The sequence below is a fragment of the Natrix helvetica genome (genome assembly GCF_964273705.1).
Source record: "Natrix helvetica genome assembly, chromosome: 1".
NCBI lineage: Eukaryota > Metazoa > Chordata > Lepidosauria > Squamata > Natricidae > Natrix > Natrix helvetica.
The window spans coordinates 326,744,069-326,770,144 of NC_138548.1; the positions used below are offsets into that span (position 1 = coordinate 326,744,069).

Here is a 26,076-nt window from a genome sequence, read left to right on the forward strand (position 1 = left end):
AGCAAACATCTCACCTGCACTGTCTGAGCTTGTGGCTACTGCCACACCTAACCCCAGAAGGATGTTTGAGACAGAAACACCCCGTCTTAATTCAACTAGGACTGAGTCACACAAAGTATGTAACACACAAAGAATGCTTCCTCATTGTGGAGAAGTATTGCAGGTAGACCTAATATTAAGCAGCAACTTAATAGCCAAACAATCAATTGTATATTGTTATCAAATCAAACCTTTTATTTTCCCAAATTATTTCTTTAAATGTAAAACTTTTAGACTTTTAAGTAAAGTATCAAGTTATTACAAATGCTAGGTACAAGAGGTATACAATACAACTATCAAATGCAAGCATTTCTTCTTCAGGAGCCCTAATTACTAATATGCTGAAGTAATTTGCACAGTAGGGTTTCTGGCAAGTAAGGACACTGCAAGCAACAGAGAAGTTGAATTTCATCTGATAATTTGTGATCTTTTTTTCATTAGTGTCTATACAAGAGACTGTGTGAAGGGAGGAGCTGGCTGGAGCTGCACAATCTTTGGGGGATTGATAGAAGTGGATACATCTTGTCTGGCGATATGCACAAAAGATATGATGCTTGTGTTCCTACATCAGGTGGATCCCGCTTACATCTGCACCAAGGGCAAACTCATTGTGCTGCTAGAAAAGAAAGTGGAAGAGCGGAAGCACGCCTGGCTACGCTGAGGCTCATTAGAGAAGATGAGGAGATTCTGGATAAGGAAGAAGGATATCCTCCTGTTTCCAGCCTTCTGTCTTCTTGGTTTGCTAACTTGGACCCAACACTAAAAAAAATGACAGTTTAGGGGAGGGGTGTCAAACTTGATTTCATTGAGGGCTACATCAGAGTTGTGTTTGACCTCAGGGGTGGGGTGGGATGCAGTGGATGTGGCCAGGGTGGGCATAACCAACTCGACGTCACTCATGTCGGGGATGCCTGTGGTGGCCCGTGTGCTCTGCCAGAGAAAACAGGCTCCCAAGCTCCTTTTTCGGCTGCAACGGCCTCCTACAACCCTTTGCCAGCAAAAACGGAGTTTAGGAGGGCAGCATGTGGCCCTCCTGAGCTCAGTTTTCGCTGGCAGAGGTACTGTGAGCCAGTCCTTCTAGGGCAGTCCCACGAGCCAGATCTAAGCAACTCGGATCCGGCCCCAGGCCTTGAATTTGGTACCCCTGGTTTAGGGAATGAAAATAGTTAACTGGCTATTATTATTTTATTAGCATAAGAGCACCCATGTTTGCGAATGATCAACGTTTTGATAAACGTGATCTGTGAAGCTGCAATTATCTAGTAGCCTCAGTAGGCAAGGATTTAAAGGAGAGGTTGCCCAGAAGACAGTTGTAAGTATTCTCAGCCTGAACAAATAAAATTCAACTAGATTGGAGTGAAATTTTAGATATCTCCCAAGATGATTATGCAACAAAATGTAGAGTCCAATTTAAAGCAGATGTGAAAAACTTTATAGGCAAAGTGCCCTGGAAGCATACCACACTGAGCCAATTAATACCAGAAAAAAGCCAAAATCTTTTAAGGCCGCTAATTACCCAGAGCTGAGTTGATGCTTTAAGCAGCACAGTCAGGATATTGTACTGCATTTACTGTCACTAAGCATGCTCTGAAATTTGAACATACTATGTGCAAATTGTTTTCCACCAATACTACATTGCTGCTAGCCTTTATAACACCACAAAGAAGTAAATCAAAGGCTTTTCCCTTCCACCTTTACAAAATAATCAACATTTCACCAATCTTTTGATAGTTTCAGGGCAGCTGAGAAATGCTGGTAATTCTCTCTAGCCTTAGAACCATTGATTGATTTTCTACTTTGTTAAACATTAACTCTTTCTAAATTTTTAGTATTGGTTCCATACTCCTCTGGTAATTAAGGATGCTCATTTGATTTGAAAACAAACATTTTTCAAAACCTTTATAACAGGATCAGATCATGGGTGAAATGCTCTGAAGTCTGCTACCGGTTCGCTTTGCTGTTTGCTTCGCACACATGCGCACTTGCAGGCGCTACCATGCAGCGCTGAAAAATGAGAATTAAGAAGCCTTTTCTGAGTCTGCAAAGCTAAGTAGAACAGCGAAGGGGGGGGGAACAGCTGTGCCGCAAGATTTAGATTTGCTAGAAAGCAGGATTTCCTACTTTCTAGCGAATATAAATCGCGCGGCATAGTTGATTGTTTGCACAGCTGATTGTCAGAACTACTGGTTGGCCCCAACCAGTAGCATTTTTTTACTACCGGTTCGGGCGAATCGGTCCAAACCAGTAGCATTTCACCCCTAGATCAGATATCAAATCCAGTAGAAAAAGACTATGGCTTTAAGGACCAATCCATGAAATCAACAGTAATTATAACTAATTACATGAACTGTGCCATTAAATTTAATGTCTTTAAAAGTAAAACATCAAGAAATAACTTGCATACAGTATGTTAACAAACTGCTTAAGATCAAATGTGAAATATTTCATCACATCAGACATGAAAACTTTCAAAGGAATGATTCATAGATTAAGCAAAAAATAAAAAATGCAATGCAACCATAAACTATCAAAACTTTCCATGGCTTGACTTAAAATTTTGTTTATCTACCTGTAAATATTGACCATTTACCTCAACCTAATAACTGTCCCTATTTTTTCCATGGAACTTCAATGACTAGCAGGATAACATGGTATATCATCCCTACATTTGGACTAGACTACAGTTTAATTACCTTGTTGATTTCTCTGATAAGCCCTTGAGCCAGGACAAGAACAAGTTTGAAGGGGCCAATAATAAGTGCCAATAAAGAACTTTACAAAACATTTTAATTCAAAAGGGATACTAACAGCAGCTTAGAAAGAAACTGTGACATGAGTCTGTATCTGTGTAATTCACAGCAGGGAATTACATTTACACACCAATGTCCTTTAACATGAAAAAACCCTTAAAACTCTGAAAGTTTTTGTATAGTACTGGTCTCATATTTCTTTGAGACAGCATTTTAGATCAATTATAACAATTGCAGAAAATGAATGATCTGAGAAACCAAGAATGTTATCAGTCAGAATCTGGTGACTCAGTTAATTTGTAAAGCAGAGTCACAGAAATTTTAGGGAAAGGCAGAACACGATGATTAGCAACTTCTTTTTCATCACCCAAGTTTTTAATAGTTATATGATTTAATGGGGTATATGTTTAATGTTCCGAGCTGCCATAATACCAACTGCCTAGTATTACATATGCTTATGAAATAAAATAAATACTGGATTTTTCTTGGTATTATTTCAATTGATGGAAAATTAGGCAAAAATGGCTGTGCTTCGTATAATTTGGGGTTAAAAAGGTCTACACATTTTTAAACCCATGATAGAGGGGTAACACTAGAGAACACTGTACTTATTAATTTACACATTTTTAAACCCATGATAGAGGGGTAACACTAGAGAACACTGTACTTATTAATTTAGGCATTGTAGGCAATATTGTAAGTTTCAGGAAACAAAACAGATAAAATAATTTTTAAGAGATAAATTCCTATTCTCCTCCCTTAAGAGATTCTCCCTTATTTGTATTCATTTTTCAGTGCGAGACTAGCAAAGCATTTCTCCAATGACTTACAATCATAATGATGCCTGTCCATTATGATTGTAAGTTGTGATGGTTATAAAGCAATTTTACCATTACGTTTTGTGGCAGTTAAGTGAATCACCATTATTACACGAATCTGAAGTTGATAAGTGAATGCTGCAATCACTGAGTGAACCCTCTGTTCACTATGGGGTGTTTTAGCCAAAAATCAGAAGTAAACATTGGTTATATATAAAAAAAAGTCATTAAATCACAGTCGTATGACCATGGGGCACAACAAATGGCCATAAATACACTCTGTTTGCCAAGTGCCCAAAATGCAGTCATATAACGTACAATGCTGTACGTTATAACTCCAGAACTAGATCTCAATTACTTTTTGGGAGACATATTGACCAGTTGTAAACCGATGACTACTTGTATGCAAGGAAGAGAGATAGGATTGTATAAGGGTGCTATACCATACACCACCCATTTCAACCTACAACAAGGAAGGTCCCCTGTATGCACATTGCTTCTTCATAGCACAAAATCCCTGAATGAGGTAACAACAGAAGCTCCAGGTTCAGCTGGCCATAAATGTTCTAGGAAGGGAAATACTGCTGTGCATTCCCACATGTGTGCAGTAAACAGACTTAAGCAAAGTGTCTTTCTTCTGAAGTTCCCTTCTGAACTTTAAAGGCTGTAAACCTTTTGAGTTGGAATTGCTAAAACCCAGTGCTGATTTGCAACATAGGTTACATTCCATTGTGGCATATGGAATGCTCTCCATTGAAAGCAGCTATTCTTAATTACCATTGCTTTTTCCTTTCTATTCAGCTAAATGGGAGGCTTTCCCTCACACCAATTTTGTGGCAGACACGACACCCCAGTTCTGCTATATTCAGCAAGCAAAAGGTAGTTTGTCCTTCTATCCTACTCATCTTTTGTCTTTGCTCTAACTGCTCGACCAGCAGAGATATGTGCCGAATCCCTGTCATTTTCCCCCAATATCTTTCTGATGACAGAGGCACAGTTAACATTCTGTTCATGCAAGGTAAGAGTTCTGATTGTGTTCATATGAGGGCATCTAGTTTATTTGGTCTCAGTTCAGAGAAGTTGAGCAGGATCAGAACTGGTGAGTGATGGACAGGAGCACAGTAGGAAAGTTCAGTGACTGAGAAGAAGGGAAGGGAAAACCACTTCCAACCTCTTTCAAGTAAACTTATCCAAGTAAGTCTCCAACACCTTAGCTAAAGCAGAGTCTTGATCTTTTCACATGTAAAGGGCTTTCACTATATCCTTCTCCTCCACCACCCTCAAGTCAGCTTAACTATAATGTAAGGTTACATCCTTACTTGCCCTTTTCACCAGAGGTTTTTTTCCCCTCCCCACAGTAATGTATTCATTTGCTACTGGCTGAAATGTTCTTGATCATCGAAGATATGCTCTGAAGAAAAATGACTTCAGGAGGCACAGCAGCTAACAGAAAAAGAATCCTGCTTTAATGCAGCCATTTGAATTCCATCCATGATTCACTAGTGGTCACAGTAAACATTCCTTCTTCTCAATCAGATACAAGGCAAGTTAGGAACCTGGAGCTTTAATAGGATAAAGAATAAGATCTCAGAAAATGGGGCATTCTTTCATTTGGAACATTTCTGTGCAACCATGAATCAAAAGCAGACCTGTTTTGTTTGATAGATGAGGTCGCCCTGATTTAGAAAGGGGGCGAGAGCAATTTATTTCAACCCAGAGAAAGCATGCAGCAATTATTTGTACTTTACCAAATTAAAAGCCTATTATTGTCTAGCAATTTTATTCTCACCCTATTTTTCTTAAGTAGCATAACAGGCATAAATTGCAGTATGATTTTCTAATTGCCTTTATATAAAAAGCTGTAATTAATGTCTAAATTAAAAGCATGTTGACTGTTTGGTTAATTATTCAACCTCGTATTATCAGACGAGCATCGGTAAAGCCACACACCTGTCGTGACATTTGGTAATCAGTGGAACCTTTAGAATGAACAAATCAAGAGCTGCTTTTTAAGACTGATCTTTTATATGAAAAAAATAGGACTTTTAAGCTGGATAAACTAATGGCAATTTTTTTGGTTACCATTATTTCCATAGGGAAAATAAGTTATTGCTTTACCCAGTTTGCTTTCAGGTTTCATTCACGGTATTGGTTATCACCTTTAAAGCCCTTTGTGGCATGGATCCAGGTCACTTAAGGAATCATCTCAGCCCAATAGGATTAGCCCACCCCATTTACTGTGGGAGAAAGGGCATGCTCTAGATCACATTGGCCAAAGAACTGTGGTTGACGGGGGCAGGAGAAGAGTCTTCTCTGCCATGGCTCCTGTCTTTTGGAATATCATTGACCTCCAAGATGAGATCTTACCTTCTCGACCTTCCAAAGGAGCCATAAAATCTGGTTCGGCAAACTGGCTTGGGACCCTGATGGGGCAGTCCCATTTTAGAGGTGGCTAGTAGATTGGCAGAAGGTCCCACTTCCACCCAAATATGCATTGCTTCTTTTTATTTACTTTAATATTAGTTTTAATGTTTTAACTTTTAATGCCCCATATTTTAATGCTTTAATCTTGTAACTGTTTTATTTTGTTATTTATGGTACTCGAAGCTGTCCAGAGTCACTTGATAGTGAGATGGGTGGCATACAAATTTAATAACTAAATAAAAATTTTAAAAAAATTAAATTGCTTTGGCATCAATATCCTGATCTGAATCATTGTTGGTGCTTGAGTCCATCCACTGCAGGAATCCTCACATGTCCTAAGGAAATGCCTAACCAACCTGTCAGAGTGTGCACAGTGTGAACATGTGAGACAATCAAGAAGCAAATACAGTAAAGCGAGGTTTATATTTAAATAGTGGTTTTATCTACAAAGAATATATACATATACGTACTTTAGTCAGACCTCAAACAAACAGCAATTACAGCATACAAGGAGAGAGAGATACCCCCAACAGGGCCTCTTCTTATTAGAGGCTCTTAAAGTGATAGCAGCCCAAAAAGCTTGCTGACTCATTCCCGGTATTATAGCATTGTAGCAGCTGGTCAGCTCTCAAATCATTACCCTGACACAACTTTTTTCTAAAAAAATTCCAATGATGGAACATTCAGGATGACTCCAGGATGCACCGATCCCACTGCTTCATAGATCTCATAGTCAAAAATTACTCCTTATTTTGAGTTTGCATCTCACTAACTGGTCTTTGCTTTATGCTAAGACACTACAGTGAATAAATCTACACCCTCTTCCCTGCAACAATCCTTCAAGTTATGGAAGATTACTATCATGCTTCCCTTTAGCCTTCTTTTCTTTAAGCTAAGCACCTTGTCCTTTCAACTGTCCTGAAGATTTAACATCCAAGTCTCTCATCATCTCTATTGCTCTTCTCTTCCCTTTTTCTAGTTCAACCTCCATGCATCTGATAAAATTTAGAACTTAAGTGTCTATTTTTAATGTTATGGTTTGTTGCCATCACACAGATGTTTCAACTGGATTTGGCATTTTTATCCACCTGTCAAGTCCTTCCCAAGGACCTGGAATTGGGACATTATTAATTTTATTTATATCCTGCCTTTATTATTTTTTTTTAAATAATTGAAGGCAGTGAATATACCTAATGCTCCTCTTTCCTTTTCTTTCTCCACAAAAAGAACTCTGTGAGGTGAGCTGGGCTAACAGAGTGACTGACCCAGTGACACCCTATTGGCTTTCATGCCTAAGGACTAGAACTCAAGTCTCCTAGTTTCTAGCCTGGTGCCTTAATCATTTGACCAAACTGTCTCTCTATTAGTTCAAATATTGTGTTAAGCCATGCTTCTTCATTCCTTTTTCCAAATGAGCAGACATGAGAAAACTCCAATGTGGAACTGCTGACAAATTCCCACAAAGCTTCCAGCAACATGTAAACTAGCAGTTATGAACATTACTATAAGCATTTAGTTGGAATAGATACACAGGACAGGAAGCCAATGCATGTCATCTTTTCCAAGTAATTCAAAACTTTGTTATCTCTATAGAGGAAAACCATTAAGGGTGAAACAATAGTAAGCAGAGAAGAGTATAAACATTCCAGAAACAAAGGATTAAGCATGGAGGACTTCAGTTGCTGATACAGAAACATTTTCAGGAAATCAGTTTGGGCAACTGATTATTTTTTCCACCTACTAGTCAATGGGTATAAAACTGGAGAATATATTGAGATTGAGTGGATCTCTAAAGGCTGCTTAACATCCTGTATACAGCTGTGAGTCCACCTCACAAAACATTATATTTATGAGCAAATATGCATGTTCCAGAAAAAGAGATGTGGCTCTTCACTGTGTGTGTACACACATACACACACACACACAGAGTTCTAACATCGACACATACAATCAGCAGTTTTACAAATTATGCATAAAAATATACATTTCCCTACCACTACATCCTGATGATTAAATGACACATTAAACATGATTGTTGGACTCTACACTATTAAATACAAACTGCATGCTGGCTTAGTATCCCTGTGAATATACTTGTGCCATGCATCTTTCACATGTTTGAGAGTATACGGAAGGCACCAATCTGTATTTTGGAGTAAAATCCCTCAAATAAGAATTCCAACCGCAATCGGATGAAGTTTCGATGACTCCCCCCCCCCCCCCCCCACCTCTTACAAAGCAAAACCCACGGAGTTTACCAGCGTGGCTCAGGGCGTACCTCTCGGAGAAACCCGGTTCCCGCCCTAGGAGCCGAGAGAAGGATGAGGCCCCATCTCTCCCAAATCCCCACCGACCCACCCATTTTGTTTCAAGACACGATCCACCCGCAAGAAAGGGATCGATTCGAAAGGCTTTACCGAAGGCTCGTTGACTTCCCTCTGGCTCGACCCGCGCTGCGTTTGCCTGCTTTTCGGTGGGGACGTGGCTCCCGCTTGGAAACCCGAGCCGCCTTTTCCTTCTCTGGCTCCGCCGGTTGGACGGGTCTGAAGCGAGTCTGGAGCGGCGGGGCGACGTCGTTCCCGGCGGCCACGGGTCCCGAGGGGCTTTCCCCCGCCGCTGGCAAAGGCGGTTCGTCGGCGTTGCCCACCAAGAGGTAGAGGAGCAGCAGGAGCGCCAGGCAGAGCGCCAGGGCCACCACTTTGCAAGAGAGCCTCATCGTCCGGCAAGCAAGGGCTGCCTCAGCCCCGGCGAAGAGACGTCCCCCTCATCCTCTCGCTCCCGCGCTGGCAAATTGCATCCAGCTTTGACATTTTAAAGCCGCTCGCTCGTTCGTTCGCTCGTTCGCTCGCCCGCCGCCCGAAGCGTCGGGCGCGAAGGAGGGAGTTGGCGGCGCGCAGCAGCGCCACACTGGCCCCGCAGTTCAGCGGCCAAGCAGGGAGGGGCCAGGAAGACCCTTACCGTAAAGTTCAGAAAACCACCTCGGCTACAAAGCGGCGGGGCTGAGGACGAGTCTAACCGGTATAGCTTCTGCACCGTACCAGGCACGGGTTTCATGCCAGGGCAGCGTGCACGTGGCGGTCTTCAGCGCAGCGTGCACGTGGCAGTCTGCAGCGCAGCCTCTCTCGTTTTCTCATGCTTTTATTTATTTATTTATTTCTTTGTCAATCGTTTGAAATGGGTACGAATAAATGGGGACAGTAGGCACTTTGGTGCGCTTATGCATGCCCCTTACAGACCTCTTAGGAATGGAGTGGTGAGGTCAATAGTAGGCAGTCTAAAGTTAAAGTTTTGGAGGTTTGGGGAAGAAACCAGTGTCAGGTAGTGCATTCCAGGGATTGGCCACTCTGTTGCTGAAGTCGTATTTTCTGCAATCGAGTTTAGAGCGGTTTACCTTGAGTTTGTAGCTATTGTGTGCTCGTGTGTTGTGGTTGAAACTGAAGTAGTCATTGACGGGTAGGACATTGAAGCAGGTAATTTTAGGTATTATGATTACATGAGATCGAAGACGGCAAAGTTCTAAATTGTCTAAGGCCAAAATTTCAAGTCTGGTGGCATAAGGTATTCTATTGAAAGGAGCTCAGGACTCTTCTCGTGAAACGACGTGCAAAGGATGCTACTCTTTAACTGCTGATATTTAAATCCCCGTGCAAGGAAAACCTCCCAGATAAGGATCTGGGTGGGTCACCGGGACCAGAGGTAACCCACCCAGATTACATCCTGCAACATTATCCTGAGACACGTAGATTCCTCTTCATTCGTTAAGGATTGTTTAATCGTGGTTTGTCCACCTTAGGTTCCATTATTTAAATGCCATTAGCTAGATGGCGTTAACACAGTCAGTCAATATGGCCTATCGTTCCGCCCGTATTGGTAAAACAGCTAATAACAGTCGATCAACAAAGCGAGTCAAAAATAAGCCGATTTCCCCACGGTTTTTCCCCCTCTTCGTACGACCAGAACCGAAGAAAAGCCGCGCGAGCTCAGATGCAGCGCACGCGCAGAACGAGAACTCCGGCATTCCTCCCGCCCTGGCATCTGTCACGTGGATCCCCGGCTGCATGGGTCGTTCGGCTTTGTTTTTTCCCCCTTTTCCAGCATCCGTATCACTTTCGTGCTACCTTGGCCACTTCTGATTGGCTAACCTCTTCCAATGAACTCTCTATCCGCCCCCTCCCCCCCTCCCCGAGCCCGCCTTCCTATACGCTTTACGGTTTCCTATTGCTGAAGAGCAGTTGGATTGGCGGTAGGCTGGGGCCCGTAGGGAGCCTTTACCGCCGTCAGAGAATCGAAAGGTTGGAGGCGGAGAAACAAATTGCGGAAACGCGGGTAGATGCGCGTGGAAGTGGTTGAAGGTTCCAAGATAGGTGAGTGTTGGCGAGGGGTTCATTGGCGGCACGCCTCCTTCCTTACTTTAATTGCTCAGCGAGTAAATGAAGGAGGGACCGCAGGAGTCAAAGGCTGGGCAGCCCGTAGAGAAAGGGCCAATTAATAGCGGTCGTCTGTCATTTTCATCCAAAATGTAGGGGGGGGGGAAGGGGGCGCAACTCAGAGTTTCCATATATTAACTGCCTTCCTGTAAACTGTTCGATTACAGAGCTCACCATCCCCATCCGTTGGCCATGCTGGGAATCATAGGCTTGAACTGCAAGCATATTTGGAAGTAGAATAGAACAGGGGTTCTCAAACTTTTTAAACGGGGGGCCAATTCACAGTCCCTCAGACTGTTGGGGGGGCAGACTGGCTGGGGGGGCATCGCTAGGTAGTCGTGTGATTGGGTGCACTTTGCCAATATAGTAGTCTATTAAACAATACACACAAATTAAACTTAAATTTGTTATGCTCCTGGGGGTGGAAAGCAGGTTAGTGAAGGGATGTGGCTGCTTGGGGGGGGGGGGGGGGGTGAGGGACTTCTGATTGTGTGTGTATCTCTCCCCCCCCCCCTCCGTGCATCCCGTTTTTGGCCTCCCCTGTCTCCAGAAGGTGGGTGGGGGCCAGCGGGTAGGTGGGCCGATGTGGGCGGAGCCACTTCGTGGTCCTGCGCCGGCCGGATTAATGGCTTCAGCGGGCCATATTCCCCCCCCCCTCTGCCTTAGTTTGAGGACCCCTGGAATAGAATGACAGAGTTGGAAGGGACCTTGGAGGTTTTCTAGTCCAACCCCCTGCTTAGTCAAGGAACCCAATACCATTTCAGGCAAATGGCTGTCCAATCTCTTCTTAAAAACTTCCAGTGTTGGAACAACCACAACTTTTGGAGGCAAGTCGTTCCACTGTCAGGAAATTTTTCCTTAATTCTAGGTTGCTTCTATCCTTGATTAATTCCCATCCATTGCTTCTTGTCTTGCCTTCAGGTGCTTTGGAGAATAACTTGATTCCCTCTTCTTTGTAGTAACCCCTGAGAACACTGCTATCATGTCATGTTTTTCCTTCTCATTAAACTAGACATACCCAATTCCAGCAACCTTCTTTAAATGTTTTAGCCTGTAATCATCTTGGTTGCTCTTCTCTGCACTCTTTCTAGAGTCTCAAAAATTTTTTTTAGTTGCCAGGTTGAGCAAAGGTCCGCTCAAAAAGGCATGGAAGCCACATGTGTGTGTACATAGCCTTACAAAAGTAATAAGGGTCATTTTTTCATTGACAGAGAATACAGGCAGCCTATCGGCTGGCAGGAAGGGATTTTTTTTTCTAACTTTCACTCCGGTCTGATTCTTGAGTGCATAAGCGTAAATTAAACTGAAGGCCAAATAGCCAGCCCAGAAAGTAGTGCTGTTTTTAAGTTTTAATGTTGGATAAGTGGAAGTGATTGTTGAATGCTCAGGGATTCATTTCCTCTCCCACAAAATATCTCATCCTTGCTTCACTCCAGATCTCCGTTGTGATTTGCCAGTCCAGTTAACAAGAGAGGTGCAGAGTGAACCAGGCCCATCAGTGATGAGTCAGCCTCATCCTTGCCTTCTACTGCCACAAAATAGCAAGGATGGCAGCAACCAGATATAGTCTATTGGCAAAAGGGCAGCACTTCTTTTCAAGTTTTAAAAACAAGTATAATCTTGTGAAATTACTCATTAGTGACCTTTCAAACTTACAATAGCACTGAAAAAAGTGACTGACAGCTTTTTTTTTTACATGATTGCTGCAGCATCCCCATGGTCACTTGATTAAAATTCAGATGCTTGGCAATTGGCTCATATTTATGGCAGCTGCAACGTTTCAGAATCCTGTGATCTCTTTTTGCAACCTTCTGGCAAGCAAAGTCAATGGGAAAGCCAGATTCCCATGTTACAAACTTAATAACTGCAGTGATTCCACTTAACAACTGTGGCAATAAAGGTTAAAAAATAGGGCAGAACTCATTTAACTGTCTTGCTCAGCAACAGAAATGTTGGGCTCCATAAAGGTAGTCCTCGACCATAGGTAAGTCGAAGACTACCTATAATGCACTTACCAGGATAAGAATCTGGAATGCCGTTGCATCTATCTGGATCCTTTAATTGGGTTAAATCAACTTTCTGTGCAGCACAAGAATTGTGATGGTCTGAAGTGAGCATTATATCTGTTTTTTAAAACAAGTCTAAAGCTCTTTTGAAAGAATGCTAAACTTGTGTTTAATAAAGCATGTTAAATGTATTTTTCCAGGATGTACAAACTTATGTTTATAAGGAACCCCCAAAACTTGACATGCATTTTTTGAATGTGTTAGGCATTATTTGGGCAAATTCCTTTGTGGGAAGCACATATCCAGCCAATGGGCCTGAGATATAGAGACCAATATTGATGTTTTCATGAATTGAAACTCAAGAGAAAGTGAGTCATGCAGCAAGATAATGATCCAAAACTCACAAGCCACAAAATCAAATAATGGTTAAAGGAGAACCAAGTTAATATTTTGAAATGACAAAGTTAATGGCCTGACTATAATTCTATAAAAATGTTACGGAAGAATCTGAAGTTGATGTTAGGATTTTTACGATTTTCCCTGGGCTGCAGCTGTTCTGTAACGAGGGATATAGTGTAAAATTTCTCAAAGCTGATATGCAGGACTGATCAACAGTTATTGAAAATGTTTAGTTGCAATTATTGCCATCAGTGTGGTGTTCCTGAAAGCAAAAGTTTACATACTTTTTCCATACACAAATATGTATCTTTGGGTCATTTTTTTCAGTAAATAAACAAGTGTAATGTTTTTGCCTTATTTATATAACTTGTTTCTTTTTATATAGTTTTGGGACTTGTGTGGAAGAACCCATAATGTTTTAGGTCATATTTATGCAGAAATACCGAATATTCAAAAGGGCTAGGGTTAGCAAACTTTTAAGTGCTAATATATGTTTAAGCTAGCAGATTTAATGTTTTGAAGAAGAAGAGGTGGTGTAGCATATATATAATCTCTGTATTTTGGGATTGTCTATTTAGTAAAGTGTCTTATCATTTCTAGGGAGAAAATGGTTTTGTGACACCAAACAATACAGCTGTGGCTACAGTTGACATATGTTGTTTATAGATCTGTAACTTCAATGACAACACTGGATAATTTCTAGGTAATTAGAATAGAATTCTTTTATTGGTCAAGTGTGATTGGACACACAAGGAAATTGTCTTTGGTGCATATGCTCTCAGTGTACATAAAGAAAAATAAAATAGAATGCATTCATCAAGAATCATAAGATACAACACTTTGTGATAGCCATAGGTTACTAATAAGCAATCAAATCATACTAGGAAACAAAACAATATAAAATGTAAAGATACAAGCAACATGGTTATAGTCATAAGTGGGAAGAGATAGGTACTAGGAAGGATGAGAAGAATAATAGTAATACAACCTTAGTAAATAATTTGACAATGTTGTGGAAATTAGTTGTTTAGCAGAGTGTTGGCATTCAGGGAAAAACTGTCCTTGGGTCTTGTTCTGGTGTGCAGTGCCCTATAGCGTCGTTTTGAGGGTAGAAGTTGAAACAATTTATGTCCAGGATGTGAGGGGTCTATAGATATTTTCACAGCCCTCTTTTTGACTCGTGCAGTATACAGGTCTTCAATGGAAAAGGTCTGCTGTGCAATACTAAATGATAGTGATAAGGCAGCCAGATGAGATAATTGTCTAATTTACAAAATATGGATTTTAGAGCTTCTTAAATATTTAAGTAGTCTTCAGTTTAAAAGTATACAGGTAGTCCTCTACTTACGACCCTAATTGGAACAGAGCAGATACTACTCCCATTGCTAAATAAGAATTAATGAATGAAATGAATCCTGGCCAATTCTATGACCTTTTTTGCCATAACTGTTAAGTGAATCCTCCCAGTAGTTAATCATGTGGATGTTAAGTGAATCCAGCTTCCCCCATTTAGTTGTGGGAAGCTAGCTCCGAAGGTCACATGACCCTGAGATCTTGCAACTGTCATAAGGACATGCTGATTGCCAAGCACCCACATTTTGATTTGTAGGAATGCTGTGACGGTCATAGGTGCAAGAAGTGGTTGTAAGTCATTGTAATTTCAAACAGTCACAAACTATTAGTTATAAGTTGAGGACTACCTTTATATGAGCTTTTAAAGTTTCTGTGTGTGTTTTCTTTGCTAAATATTAAAAATAATAGAAACGGGAAAAATGCAGCTGGTATAGGGTATTGAGAATCCTGCACATAAAGATGACATTTTCCTTGCAGCGTGACAGTTTCTTTGTTTCTAAAATTAAAATAATTTAGAAAGATATAAATTGTCAAGAGGGACCGGGCGTTGCTCGAGACCCAAGCTTTTTACCAGTAGCAATGCTGAGACTGCAGAAGGAACCATAACATTAATAACAGCATCAACAAAGATTAATACTTTTTAGGATTCTTTTGAGTAGAACAGCTTGCAAACAATGCTGCCTGCTGAATAAAAGAATCTGGATTCATTATAATAGGCCCTTCCCAAATTTGTAGATTTCCAAGAAGTAAAAATGAACTTAGACTTTTATACAGCTAACTTAATCTGATTGTTCTGAATAAGGATTATTCAGGAACTTATCGTACCTCCCTTAACTGAAGAATGATGAGGTATAAAATTAAATATATTGTTTAAGTAATGTAGCATAAGTAAATATAGGGATGTTTTTAATCTTACCCCACAAATATGTTTTCTTTGATTATAATGAATAACTTTCAGTTAACTGGAAATACTTTATTAGAAATGTTCAGTCATTTTCAGGTGTTCACATGCTATTGATATACATGTCCCAAGAATAATTTGTTCGTTTTTCTGACTGTTTTATAGGTGGTGGTATTGATTTTTCTGATATTCATCATGATAACTCCAGTATTTGAACTGAGTCAAGATCCAGATTTTCTCACAATAATTATCAAAGTACCTTATGCACGAGTTTCAGAATTTGACCTTCATTTTGAAGGGAATTCATTTCATTTTTATGGAAAACCTTACTTTCTCAGGTAAGCCATATTAGTTTTCATCTATATTGTTATCATCTATATTGTTATCATCTAATCTCTCAACTTAATTTTGTCTATTTAGTTTAATAAATTATTTTTGTGAGTATTACTGCTATTTTTTAAATATTCAGCACAGCTGAATATCGTAGATCATAGATTGTTAACTAATAACAGACAAAGTTGCTATGGGTTTGGGGGTTATGTTGGGCAATTAAACATGGTTTGTTTATATCACAGTATCTCATATGCAAATTAGAAGTGGTTTAATCAGCATGCAGAACAGCTCCTGCATAGGAGAGAAAATGAAATAATTTATTTTAAATCCTATGTGACATATCTTTGAATTGAAACAATGTTTGTAATAGTTGCTTTTTATGTCACTGGATGTTGCTTTTAATTTTGCAGTACTATATAGCATGCATAAATGTTATCTGGAACTGAACGGAGTGCCCTGAATCTTTTGGCATTTGAATTTATAAATAAAACAAGCTTTCTTCTTGAATTGAGTAGATCAAAATACGGAGAAAGCAAAATAAATAAATAAATGAAAAATTGAACAGTGCTGAAGTGTGACAAAATTTCAGCATGTTCCATTCACAACTCTGCCAAGGACATGGTGATTACTCTGACATTCCTGATAAAAGTAATACTAGTAATTGTCCATTCACAAATCATATTCTCTTTTCTGTTTACCATCTAGATATAACTTACTATTTGGACTTGTTTTACCATACATTGTAGAGTCTGTGTAATTTGATTTTTTTCAAATTGTTACATCTGAACACTGCTAGCTCATTTTTCTTATACTAATAATAGATATTAAATAAAATATTTGCTTTTTTTTTTCTTTGACAGATTGACACTTCCTGGAAGAGTTGTAGAAGATGGAAGAGAGAAAGCATCCTATGATGATTCAGGTTTGCTTTGCAAATATTTTCATATATAGATATATTGCAGCAGCAGCATATATTTACTTCCAATTTCACCAATAATTCATGTTATCTTGGCTTCTGGCAGGTCCTTGATTTAAAATGCTGTTCTGCAGAGAGATAAACAACACATTTAAAATGATTTATGTCCACTAGACAGAGGATAAGGAAGATTCCCATGTTACAAATATCTTTTCACCAAAATAACCTCATACCCTATTCAGAAAGTAACTTGAATTGCTGGTGCACCCATTTTCTTCTTTTTTCTGAATATGGGTAAATAATAAATGAAAGGAAATAGGATTTCCTGATCTTTCCCTTTATAGAAGGAAGGAAAGCCAAGCTGAGCCAAGTAGGATGAAGGTTTTCTTTGTTGTACCAAATCCAAAAAAAGCTAATGTCTATATTATGTAAATGGAAGTCTACATTTACTGTTGAGTTTTTCATTATCTTACAATCCCTACATTTATTTCACTTTATTAGAATTTGCCCTAAAGGATTCCTCAGACCTCTGGTGTAGGTTTTGGAGGAATGTGTGGTAATGTAAGAAGTAATCCAATCCCATCCCCGTCCTCTGCCCCTCCAAACTTTTAGAGAAAATGAAAAAAGCAGAGGAGGGGACCTTGTGTTTCTTAATGAAATGCATTTAAGAAATAGATAAGAAACAAAGCATTTGGGGGGGGGAGGGAATGCCTTTGGTTGATTTCATCCTTTTATTTCCAGGGATATTTACAATTCACCTTCCCAAAGAAACTCCTGGAGAGAAATTTGATGGCTTAGATATGTTGACAGCTCTGTTAGCACCAAAGAAATCCCGATCAGCTAAACCTTTAATTGAAGAGATGGGTTTGTATGATTTTATTTTTAAACAATGGTTTGTGGGCTCTTGTTTCCCTGTGTAACATACATTGGAGGTTAGGACATTTTATAAGTTAACTTTTACTGATTTGAATAAAATAGTAATGCTGCTTCTAGATGAAAAATGTATTGGAAGATGCCTTCTAACATATAAAGAAATGGTTTATTCTCATGTTTTACTGAATATAGTGACAAATTCTATTATGGATTGGATGTTAAGGAAAATAAGCCAGATTCATTATTCATTGTCTGTCCTATCTCTTCTCCATGATTTCTTGTAGTCATATATCCCATTTCTACCTAGAGATATTAAGAGCTGAGTTTAATCTTTTAAATTTGCTTTACTACTGAGTTGTGATCCTTTTCTGTGGCTATCTCTACATTTTTGGTTACTGAATATCTTCCATCTGTGAACTAAATTCAGGCTATTGCTTTGCTCTTTTTTTTAGAAACAAGAAGAGCTAAAACTAATACAGTACTTATCCTTGGGTATAGCTTTCCATCAAGCTGGTGGAGAATTGTGAAAGGCTACTATTCCACTTCCACTGTCATGGTTTTCACTATTATTTGTTAAGTAAATCACATCAATTGACACATGACATCATTTTAAACCCAAGTAAACCATGTTAGTGGTTTAGAAATTCTTTAAAAAATAATTAAATGTATTGTTCACCCAACTCCATTGGATACTAGGCAATATAGAAAACTAGGAAGAATATAAACACAGAAACACACCGAATCACACAAACACCCCAGGCTAAAATACAGGTAGCCTAACAATCAGCCATAAGTATCTATAAGGAGATTTAAAAGCCAGGAAGTCAAGCTGTTGTCCAAAGCACCTGAGAGCAGGACAAGAATAAATGGATGGAAACTATATCAAGGAGAGAAGCAACCTGGAACTAAGAAATTTCCTGACAGTTAGAACAGTTAATCAGTGGAACAACTTGCCTCTAGAAGTTGCGGTTGCTCCAACGTGCAAATTTTTAAGAAGAGATTGGACAAACATTTGTCTAAAATGGTATAGGGTTTCCTGCCTGAGGGGGAGGTGTTGGACTAGAAGACTTCCAAGGTCCCTTCCAACTCTATTATTCCTCTCACATATATATTAGGCAGCCAATGCTTTAGAAAGGCTGAGAGGATGGGGTAAATCGGTGGGGATTGGGGAAAACCTTCCCTCAGAACAGGCCTAAGGTAAATTTCTTCATTAAACTAGACTTTAAGACAAGGTCCTTATACATAGTTTCACATGTATACTTTTTTTCTGTGATTTATTGAGCAGAGAAATATTAGCCAGATCATACAATCTGGTAACTCTGAGCTTTTTTATCATGTAGGTTTGAACTACTAAGAAGTATTTTTGTGTTGACTAGGTGGTTTCTTTTCTTTTTTATTTTATTTATTTTGGCAGTGGGTGAAATCTTGATCCTGAGCTTATGAGTTTGTGGTTAATCTGAAAAACAGTGTAAATCATATGATCCTGATTCTTTCAGAATGTTTTAAGAGAATTGTTCATTAAGTAAATATATGTTTTAGGTGGAATTTCATGCAATACATTCTAAATGATACAAAAGTTTAATATTGCTGTAATAGTAACTTGATGGCAATGCTTATTCAGATGCTCTAGATGAGAACATGGAGGAAGAGGAAGAATTTTACTGGGAAATAGAACAAACTCCTCAGAAAGATAACTTGGAGGATTCCTTGTGTCCAACTGGTTCCTATGGATTTGGAAGTCAGAAATCAGGAGTTTTTAGACGTCTCCAGGTAAGAAACATTACATAAACATAGATATTTGGTATATTTTGCACATCACAGAACAATGATATCTAAAAAAGTGCTGATTAATATAAATATAAAATATAGCAAAACAATAGCACTTAGACTTATATATTGTTCCAGAGTGCTTTACAGCACTCTGAGCGGTTTACAGAGTCAGCATATTGCCCCCAACAATCTGGATCCTCATTTTACCGTCCTCAGAAGGATGGAAGATTTGAGACAACCTTGAGCCCTGTCAGGATCAAATTCCAGCCAATGGGCAGAGTTAACCTGCAATACTGCATTCTAACCACAGCGCCACCACAGCTCCCTATGGCCATATTCTTGATGGCAATTGCTGTGTAAGTTAAGATGTCTAAAAGATTGTTTAAATCTTTTCAATTTTATTTTTTAAAATGCTGTTAGAAATCAATAGGAAATAGAAATTGATTCATGGGAAATGTGTTGGAATGTGTTTACAAAGGGGGAGGTGGTATAATGGCAGCAGTTTCCCAGAAATGAGGGAGGAGCACATTCCAAGGAAGGGGTGAGACAAGAGAGTATCCAGAGCTGGATAGGAGACAGAGGAAGTAATTTAGGATAGCCACTTCCTAGAATCCCCTGGGGTATATATGTTAGGGTGAGAGTAATATATGTTTAGTCTGGCAAGATTTTGTTTTTATGGTATGAACAAAACTGCACTTTAACTGAATTGTTTGATGTTGTTCTCGGGCTGGACCTGACAAGAAGCATTTTATAATCTTTGAATCTTAAATTGGAGAGAAAGAAATACTTAGAAAAGATGGAACTTGAACGTCACTGGATAAATAACCCTTGATTTTCCTGTGCACCGCTTGGAGAGTCCAAGCAATGGGTTAATTCAGTCTGGTTGCCCTTGGACTGAGGAACTTTTTTTCCTTGACTACACCTCCTAGTGTGGCCACTCCCACAGAATTTTTCCTCAGTCTGCCCGTTCAGATTGTTATCTGTGAGCTCCAGCTGAATTTATCCCTTTGGCTTGGACTCTCCTAATAATTTCTTCCTTTTTTCCCATAATTTTCTCCCTTCCTATCTCTTCTTTGTTTTTCCTTCCTACTTTTCTATTCTACAGCTGCTTCGTGCTGTTTGGAGGCCAGGAGGTAAGTGTGATGGTGGTGGTGGTGCTCCATAGCCGCGCCGTCGGGCTGGCTTGGAGGCCTTGCCACTTGCTTTTAAAAGAACGCGGCAACAGCGGCGAGGGCTTAAGTGATCGCATTCTGCGTTTGTTGTTTTTATTCGAGTTTTTTCACTTCCCCAGCTAGTTTCTCGGCCGCCGCAGAGGAGCGTGCAGCCGCAGAATGCACTCGCGGTCGCTGCTTTCGCCTCCGTCTGCCCCACGTAGTAGTCGGCGCTGGTGCCTGGGCCACTCGTGGCCATTGCACCGGCACAGGGAGGACGTTCATCATGCAGGCCTCTAAACTGCTTTTTTCCCATTCACAGCCTGTTTCTCCCTGCTCTCCTGTTGGGCCTTGCAGCCTTGGTTGCAGGCCCCTTCCTTTTGCTCTGCCTCCTGTTATATGGCTGGTAGCCACTTGTTATATCAGTGCAAAATCGTAGTTGCCTTTGCTATTTTAAACAATTTTTTCTTCTGTGTTTTTTTGTCCTTTCAGCGTAGCCAGTCGGAGCCTCCGGCTTCCCAGCCACCTGCCAGTGCCTCTGCATTCAACCTTGTGCGGTCATTGGCCATGGAGCTGCCCGGCCCATCAGGTTCCTTAGATGCTAGACCAGGTCCTCCCCAGGCCCCTAGCAAGGGATCTCCCTCTACTAGAGGCGGGGGAGCTGGCAGAGGCGGTGTGGGGACCACGGGCAAACATGCTCCCAGGGCCCCGTCCACGGCCAAGGTCAAGGACGCTGAGAGGCGCCAACAGGCGCTTGACAAACAATTTGAAAAGGCCCGGCGCCAGGCTGGCAAGGAGCCCCCCCAACACAAACACCCTGGGGACTCCTTTCTCCTTCCCCAGGGTGACCCTCTAGCATTGATAAACGAAGAAGTGGAGTCTCAGGACCTATCCCCCGACAGGTCGCTGGTGAAGCCAGTCTCCCCAGCTCCCTCTTGGACTTGCGAGCAGGACCCCGTCCCTGAGTACCCGAGCCAGGATTATATGCCCGAGGCTGCTCCCTTTCATCTGAAGGATTCCATGGATCAGGACCCCGAGTCTGACCAGGAACCCGAGCTTTCGCCCCGTATGAAGGCCATAGTTGCCCGTGCCATCGCCAAGGGCATCGCGGATGGCATGCGGAAGCAGGATCGACCTCCAGTGGCTCCCAGAGCCTCTCAGCCTAGTCCAGTCGACCCCCTGCCTGCTAAACGGGTCCGTCATCCCTCCCTTGAGTCTTCCGTGGTCAGTGAGGCCTCCGCCCTTGAGGATCCTGACCAGGAAGGACAGGAACTGTCGGAGGACGAGGACCTCCCGCCCGACTCTCCTACATTCTCAGGCCTCTTTAAACCAAGTCTCTTTAAGTCGATACTCCACAAGGTTAAGGCCGTTACCAGGGTAGGGATCAAACCCAAGCCCGCTCAGGCCCCAGGTGACTCGACTCCGGCCAACCCTAACGCGGCCATGTTCGATGTTCATACTCCTCAGCAGGAACTGGTGCCGGTCCCTGGGTTGTTCCTAGATATAATACAACGCCAGTGGACCCAACCGGCCACGTTGTCCTCTCCTAGCAGAGTGGACAAGAAGCTGTACACAATGGAGCCCGCCCTGGAGGATCTCCTTGTCCTCCCATCCGTGGATCCGCCCATTGCTGCCCTTACCTCCAATTCCTCCCTCCCAGCAGATCTGTTGGAAGGCCTTAAGGCGGAGGATAAAAAGGCGGACAAGGCTTGCCACAAGACTCACCTTGCGGCCGCTTGGGCCATTAAGGCGTCTTCTTCCGCATCTTTTTTCAATAGGGCCTCAGTTATCTGGCTGCGTGAACTATTGACCAAACTCCCGGTGGGGGACATGCGCCTCCGCCAGGATATATCCAAAATTATTGCGGCTTCCCAGTATGCTGCCGATGCGTCTCTTAATGCCACCAAGTTCGCATCAAGGGCCCTGGCGTCCAACGTTATATCCCGCCGCCTGGTTTGGCTTCGCCACTGGCAGGCCGACCAGAAAAATAAATGGAAGTTGGCTTCTGCCCCCTTCAAGGGGTCCAAATTGTTCGGGGAGGTACTGGATCCTTTCCTCATTGAGTCAAAGGACAAGAGGAAGGTCCTGCCATCGTTATCCAAGAAGCAAGACCGCAAGTTCGCTCCTTACCCCAGAAGGCAGCCCATTCGTGCCTCAGAAACCTCCACCTCTTCCTCCTTCTCTTCCCCCAGTAGACCGTCGGGGGGCAAAGCTCAGGACAGACCCGCCTTTCGGGACAGGGGTAGGCAACAGTTCGGGTTCCGCAAGTTCAACCGCGGTGGGGCCTCTAACAGGCCATTCCGCAAGTTCAAGTGACTGCCCGAACACTTCGCCCATAGGAGGTCGGCTCCAGCTCTTTGCCTCCTATTGGGCTCAAACCACGGAGGACACCTGGGTCCTCCAGATGTCAGGGAGGGCCTCTCCCTGGAATTCCTGTTCCCCCCAACCCCGAAATTTCATCCGGTGTCCGACTCCCTCCTGTCCCATAAAGAGGGAACTTATGAACCAGGAGATCCTCCATCTCGTGGTGATAAATGTGATAGAGTAGGTGCCCTCCGACCAGGAGGGGAGGGGGTTCTACTCCATCCTCTTCCTGGTACCCAAGAACTTGAGGGGGTGGTGGAGGGCCATCTTGGACCTCAAGAACCTCAACAGGCACATTGCTTATCGGAGGTTCAAGATGCAGTCCCTCCAGTCCATCCTGGTGAGGATCCGTCAGGGAGACCTCCTCACCTCTATCGATCTAAAAGAGGCCTATCTACACATCCCCATCCGTCCCCAATACAGGAGGTTCCTGTGCTTCTACGTCGGCCGGCACTTCCAATACAGGGCCCTCCCATTTGGCCTGTCATTGGCGCCCAGGACCTTCACCAAAGTTCTGGCGGTTGTAGCGGCCCAGCTCAGGCGCAGGCCCATAAGGCTGCAATGCTACCTAGACGACATCCTCATACAGTCGTCATCCAGGCAGCAGGCCTTGCGGGATCTCTGCTTCACCATGAGGACCCTCAGGAGTCACGGTTTTTCCCTAAACCTGGAGAAAAGCCATCTTGCTCCCACCACCAGACTCAACCACCTGGGGCGGTGATAGATACCTCCTTGTGCAGGGTGTTCCTCTCCCAAGACAGGTTAGAGGGCCTGGTGTCCATGACCCACAAGGTGATGCATACGAGGCAGGTTCCAGTGGTCCTTCTGTCGCAGCTGTTGGGGAAAATGATCTCCTGCATCTCGATCGTCCCCTGGGCCCGACTCCATTTCAGGGCACTTCAATGGCTCCTCCTACCCCACCAGAGGGCCTCCAGGAGCAACTCTGTGGTTTTTCAGGCACTCACTTCTCCACCCTTTGAGCCCCTTCGCACAGCGTCCCTACGTCACCTTACCTTCAAGACAGCCTTTCTCATTGCCATAACGTCCGTTCATCGTATCTCAGAACTGGCGGCCCTGTCCATTCGCCAAGACCTATGTGTCGTCCATCCTGACGGTGGTTTTGAGACTAGACCCGGCCTTTATCCCAAAGGTCAACACTTTGTTCCACAGGGCGCAGGACATCATTTTTGGATATGTATTTAATTTCTTTTTAACTTTCGGGATGTGTGTTTTTTAATGTTGTAAGCCGCCCTGAGTCCTTTGGGAGAAGGGGGCATATAAATCCAATAAAACAAACAAACAAACATTCTACCGAACTTTTGCCCGCGCCCGTCGCATCCCAGAGAGCGCACTTGGCACAAGCTGGACATTAGGAGGGCTCTGAAAGTTTACATTGCTCGCACTTCGGAGTTCCGGAGGTCAGAGGCCCTCTTCATTTCGTTTCAGCCAGGTTCCTTGGGCAAGAAGGTCTCGTCTCCCACGGTAGGCAGGTGGCTACGGGCTTGCATCGCTTCTGCCTACAAGAGCCAGTCCAGGTCGGTGCCTCGAGGCATTACTCGACACGGAGCGTGGCCACGTCTGCGGCCTGGGCCACCAGGCCTTGATAACCGACATCTGCAGGGCAACTACGTGGTCTTCCCCTTCGCCCTTCGTCAGACATTACAAACTGGACGTGTTTGCCTCGGTTGAGGCATCTTTCAGTAGGAGGGTGCTCCAGGCGGTTGCGTCTCTGACCGAATCCCGGGACTCTGTTTCTGCCCGCCCAGATGGACAATAACTTGGGTATGTCCCATTGCTTGGACTCTCCAAGCAGTGCACAGGAAAAGACCATTGGCTTACCTGAAGGGTCCTTTTCTGTGCACCGCGGGAGAGTCCAACCCACCCTGGATGATCCGTCCAGGGATTTGTGGTCTTCGTGTCAGCAGGAACTACCTTCTTGGACGCTTTCGTTCCGTCCTCACGATTCCAGACCATCTCAAAATTCTGGGGGCGTGGCCACACTAGGAGGTGTGGTCAAGGAAAAAAAGTTCCTCAGTCCAAGGGCAACCAGACTGAATTAACCATTGCTTGGACTTTCCCGCGGTGCACAGAAAAGGACCCTTCAGGTAAGCAAATGGTCTTTCCACAACAGTTTAGGAAGAATATAGTATATGTTAGTAATCTATATTAGTATATAAATTGCCTGACAATAATAAATAAATTACCTTACTGTTTTCAATCAGCCTACTGTAAGCATGATTGATGTCAGTAGATCTATACTAAACATAACAGTAGTTTGGATCCGACCAGTTAATTGTAAAATCGAGAATTTTATGAATGCTAATATATTTATGATGAAAAATTATCATTACACAAAAATTATTTGAGGCATATGTAAATGCAATACAGGTAGGCCTTGCTTTACATCCATTTGTTCAGTAATCACTGAAAGTTAAGATGGAACTGAGTGAACAGTCCTTGAAGTGGCAGTGATTACAGTGTTCCTGCAGTTAAGTAATCAAAATTCAGGCACTTGATGGTCCACCTGCATTTCCAACTGCAGCATGTGCTTCAAGTCCCTGTTATCTGTCTATCTCCCCCGCTTCCACGTCTGCCCTTTGGACTATCCATCTAGTCCAGGGGTGTCAAACTGGCGGCCCGCAGGCCGAATGCATCACGTGCAGGCCATGCCCACCCCAGCTCTGTGAAGGGTGAAAATATCACGATACGTCACTTGATGGCCAACGTGATGCCGCGGGTTTGACGCCCGTGACTAGTCCGTCTCCTCTAGCTGACCTTCACTATCTTCTTCCTCCACTGCTGATGAAGTATGCCTGCCTGCCTGGGGCAGCTACTGGCCCTTTTTGGATACTTTCCAACCGACAGGACAGAGATGGGGGAAGGAGATAGGTAGACGGTGGGAAAGTGATATCCTCAATTTAGATCACAGGTGGAAAATATTTAGTAACCAGAACTGCATGGATAGCAGCAGAAAAGGATCACACTTCAGAGTAGTAAAGCAGATTAAGCCAGATTCATGCTTCATTGTCTGTCTTACCTGGTCTCCATATTTCTTGGTGCAGTATTTCCCACTTCTACAGTAGAGGTATTAAGAGCCAAGTTGGAATTTTTTAATCTTTTACTTAACATCCAATCCATAATAGAATTTATCACTTTATTCAATAAAACAAGGAGAATAAACCACTTCTTAATATGCAAAAACAGGGGTCCCCAACCCTTGGTCTGTGGATCGGCACTGGGCTGCAGCTTGCCAGAAACTGGGCTGCACAAACAAGCGAAGCCCCATCCCTGAGATGCAGGCAGCATGTGAAACTATAATACCTCTGGTCCACGGAAAACCCTCTCTCCATGAAACCGGTCCCTGGTGCCCAAAAGGTTGGTGACCGCTGTGCTAAAAGGCATCTTCCAATAGTTTACCAGCAAGAAAGAGCATTACTCTTTTATTTAAATAAAAGTTCTTCGCCTCCAGTGCATGTTAATAGAGAAACAAGGCTCCCCAAATTCTTTTAAGAAAATAAATCATATAGACCCATCTCTTCTGCTAAAGATGGG

General features: G+C 42.5%; 2 protein-coding genes across 3 annotated transcripts in view; one reads left to right on the forward strand and one right to left on the reverse strand.

Moving 5' to 3' along the window:
- The window catches only part of GXYLT2 (glucoside xylosyltransferase 2), a 38,904-nt gene extending 29,871 nt beyond the window's left edge, over nt 1-9,033 (reverse strand). Inside the window, exon 1 of the mRNA XM_081937095.1 lies at nt 8,449-9,033. Coding sequence (XP_081793221.1) covers nt 8,449-8,747 — 299 coding nt within the window. The 5' untranslated portion in view covers nt 8,748-9,033. The remainder of the gene's footprint in view (nt 1-8,448) is intronic.
- A 1,081-nt stretch (nt 9,034-10,114) lies between these two features.
- SHQ1 (SHQ1, H/ACA ribonucleoprotein assembly factor) overlaps nt 10,115-26,076 on the forward strand; it is a 93,498-nt gene continuing 77,536 nt past the window's right edge. Inside the window, exons 1-6 of one of the 2 annotated variants that reach the window (XR_014175651.1) lie at nt 10,115-10,395; nt 15,283-15,455; nt 16,311-16,372; nt 17,108-17,230; nt 18,861-19,009; nt 20,653-24,629. Coding sequence is in view for 1 of the 2 variants with exons in the window: in XM_081956412.1 (XP_081812538.1) it covers nt 15,313-15,455; nt 16,311-16,372; nt 17,108-17,230; nt 18,861-19,009 (477 nt within the window). In the remaining variant the exon portion in view is untranslated. The remainder of the gene's footprint in view (nt 10,396-15,282; nt 15,456-16,310; nt 16,373-17,107; nt 17,231-18,860; nt 19,010-20,652; nt 24,630-26,076) is intronic. The other variant, XM_081956412.1, reaches the window with a different exon arrangement.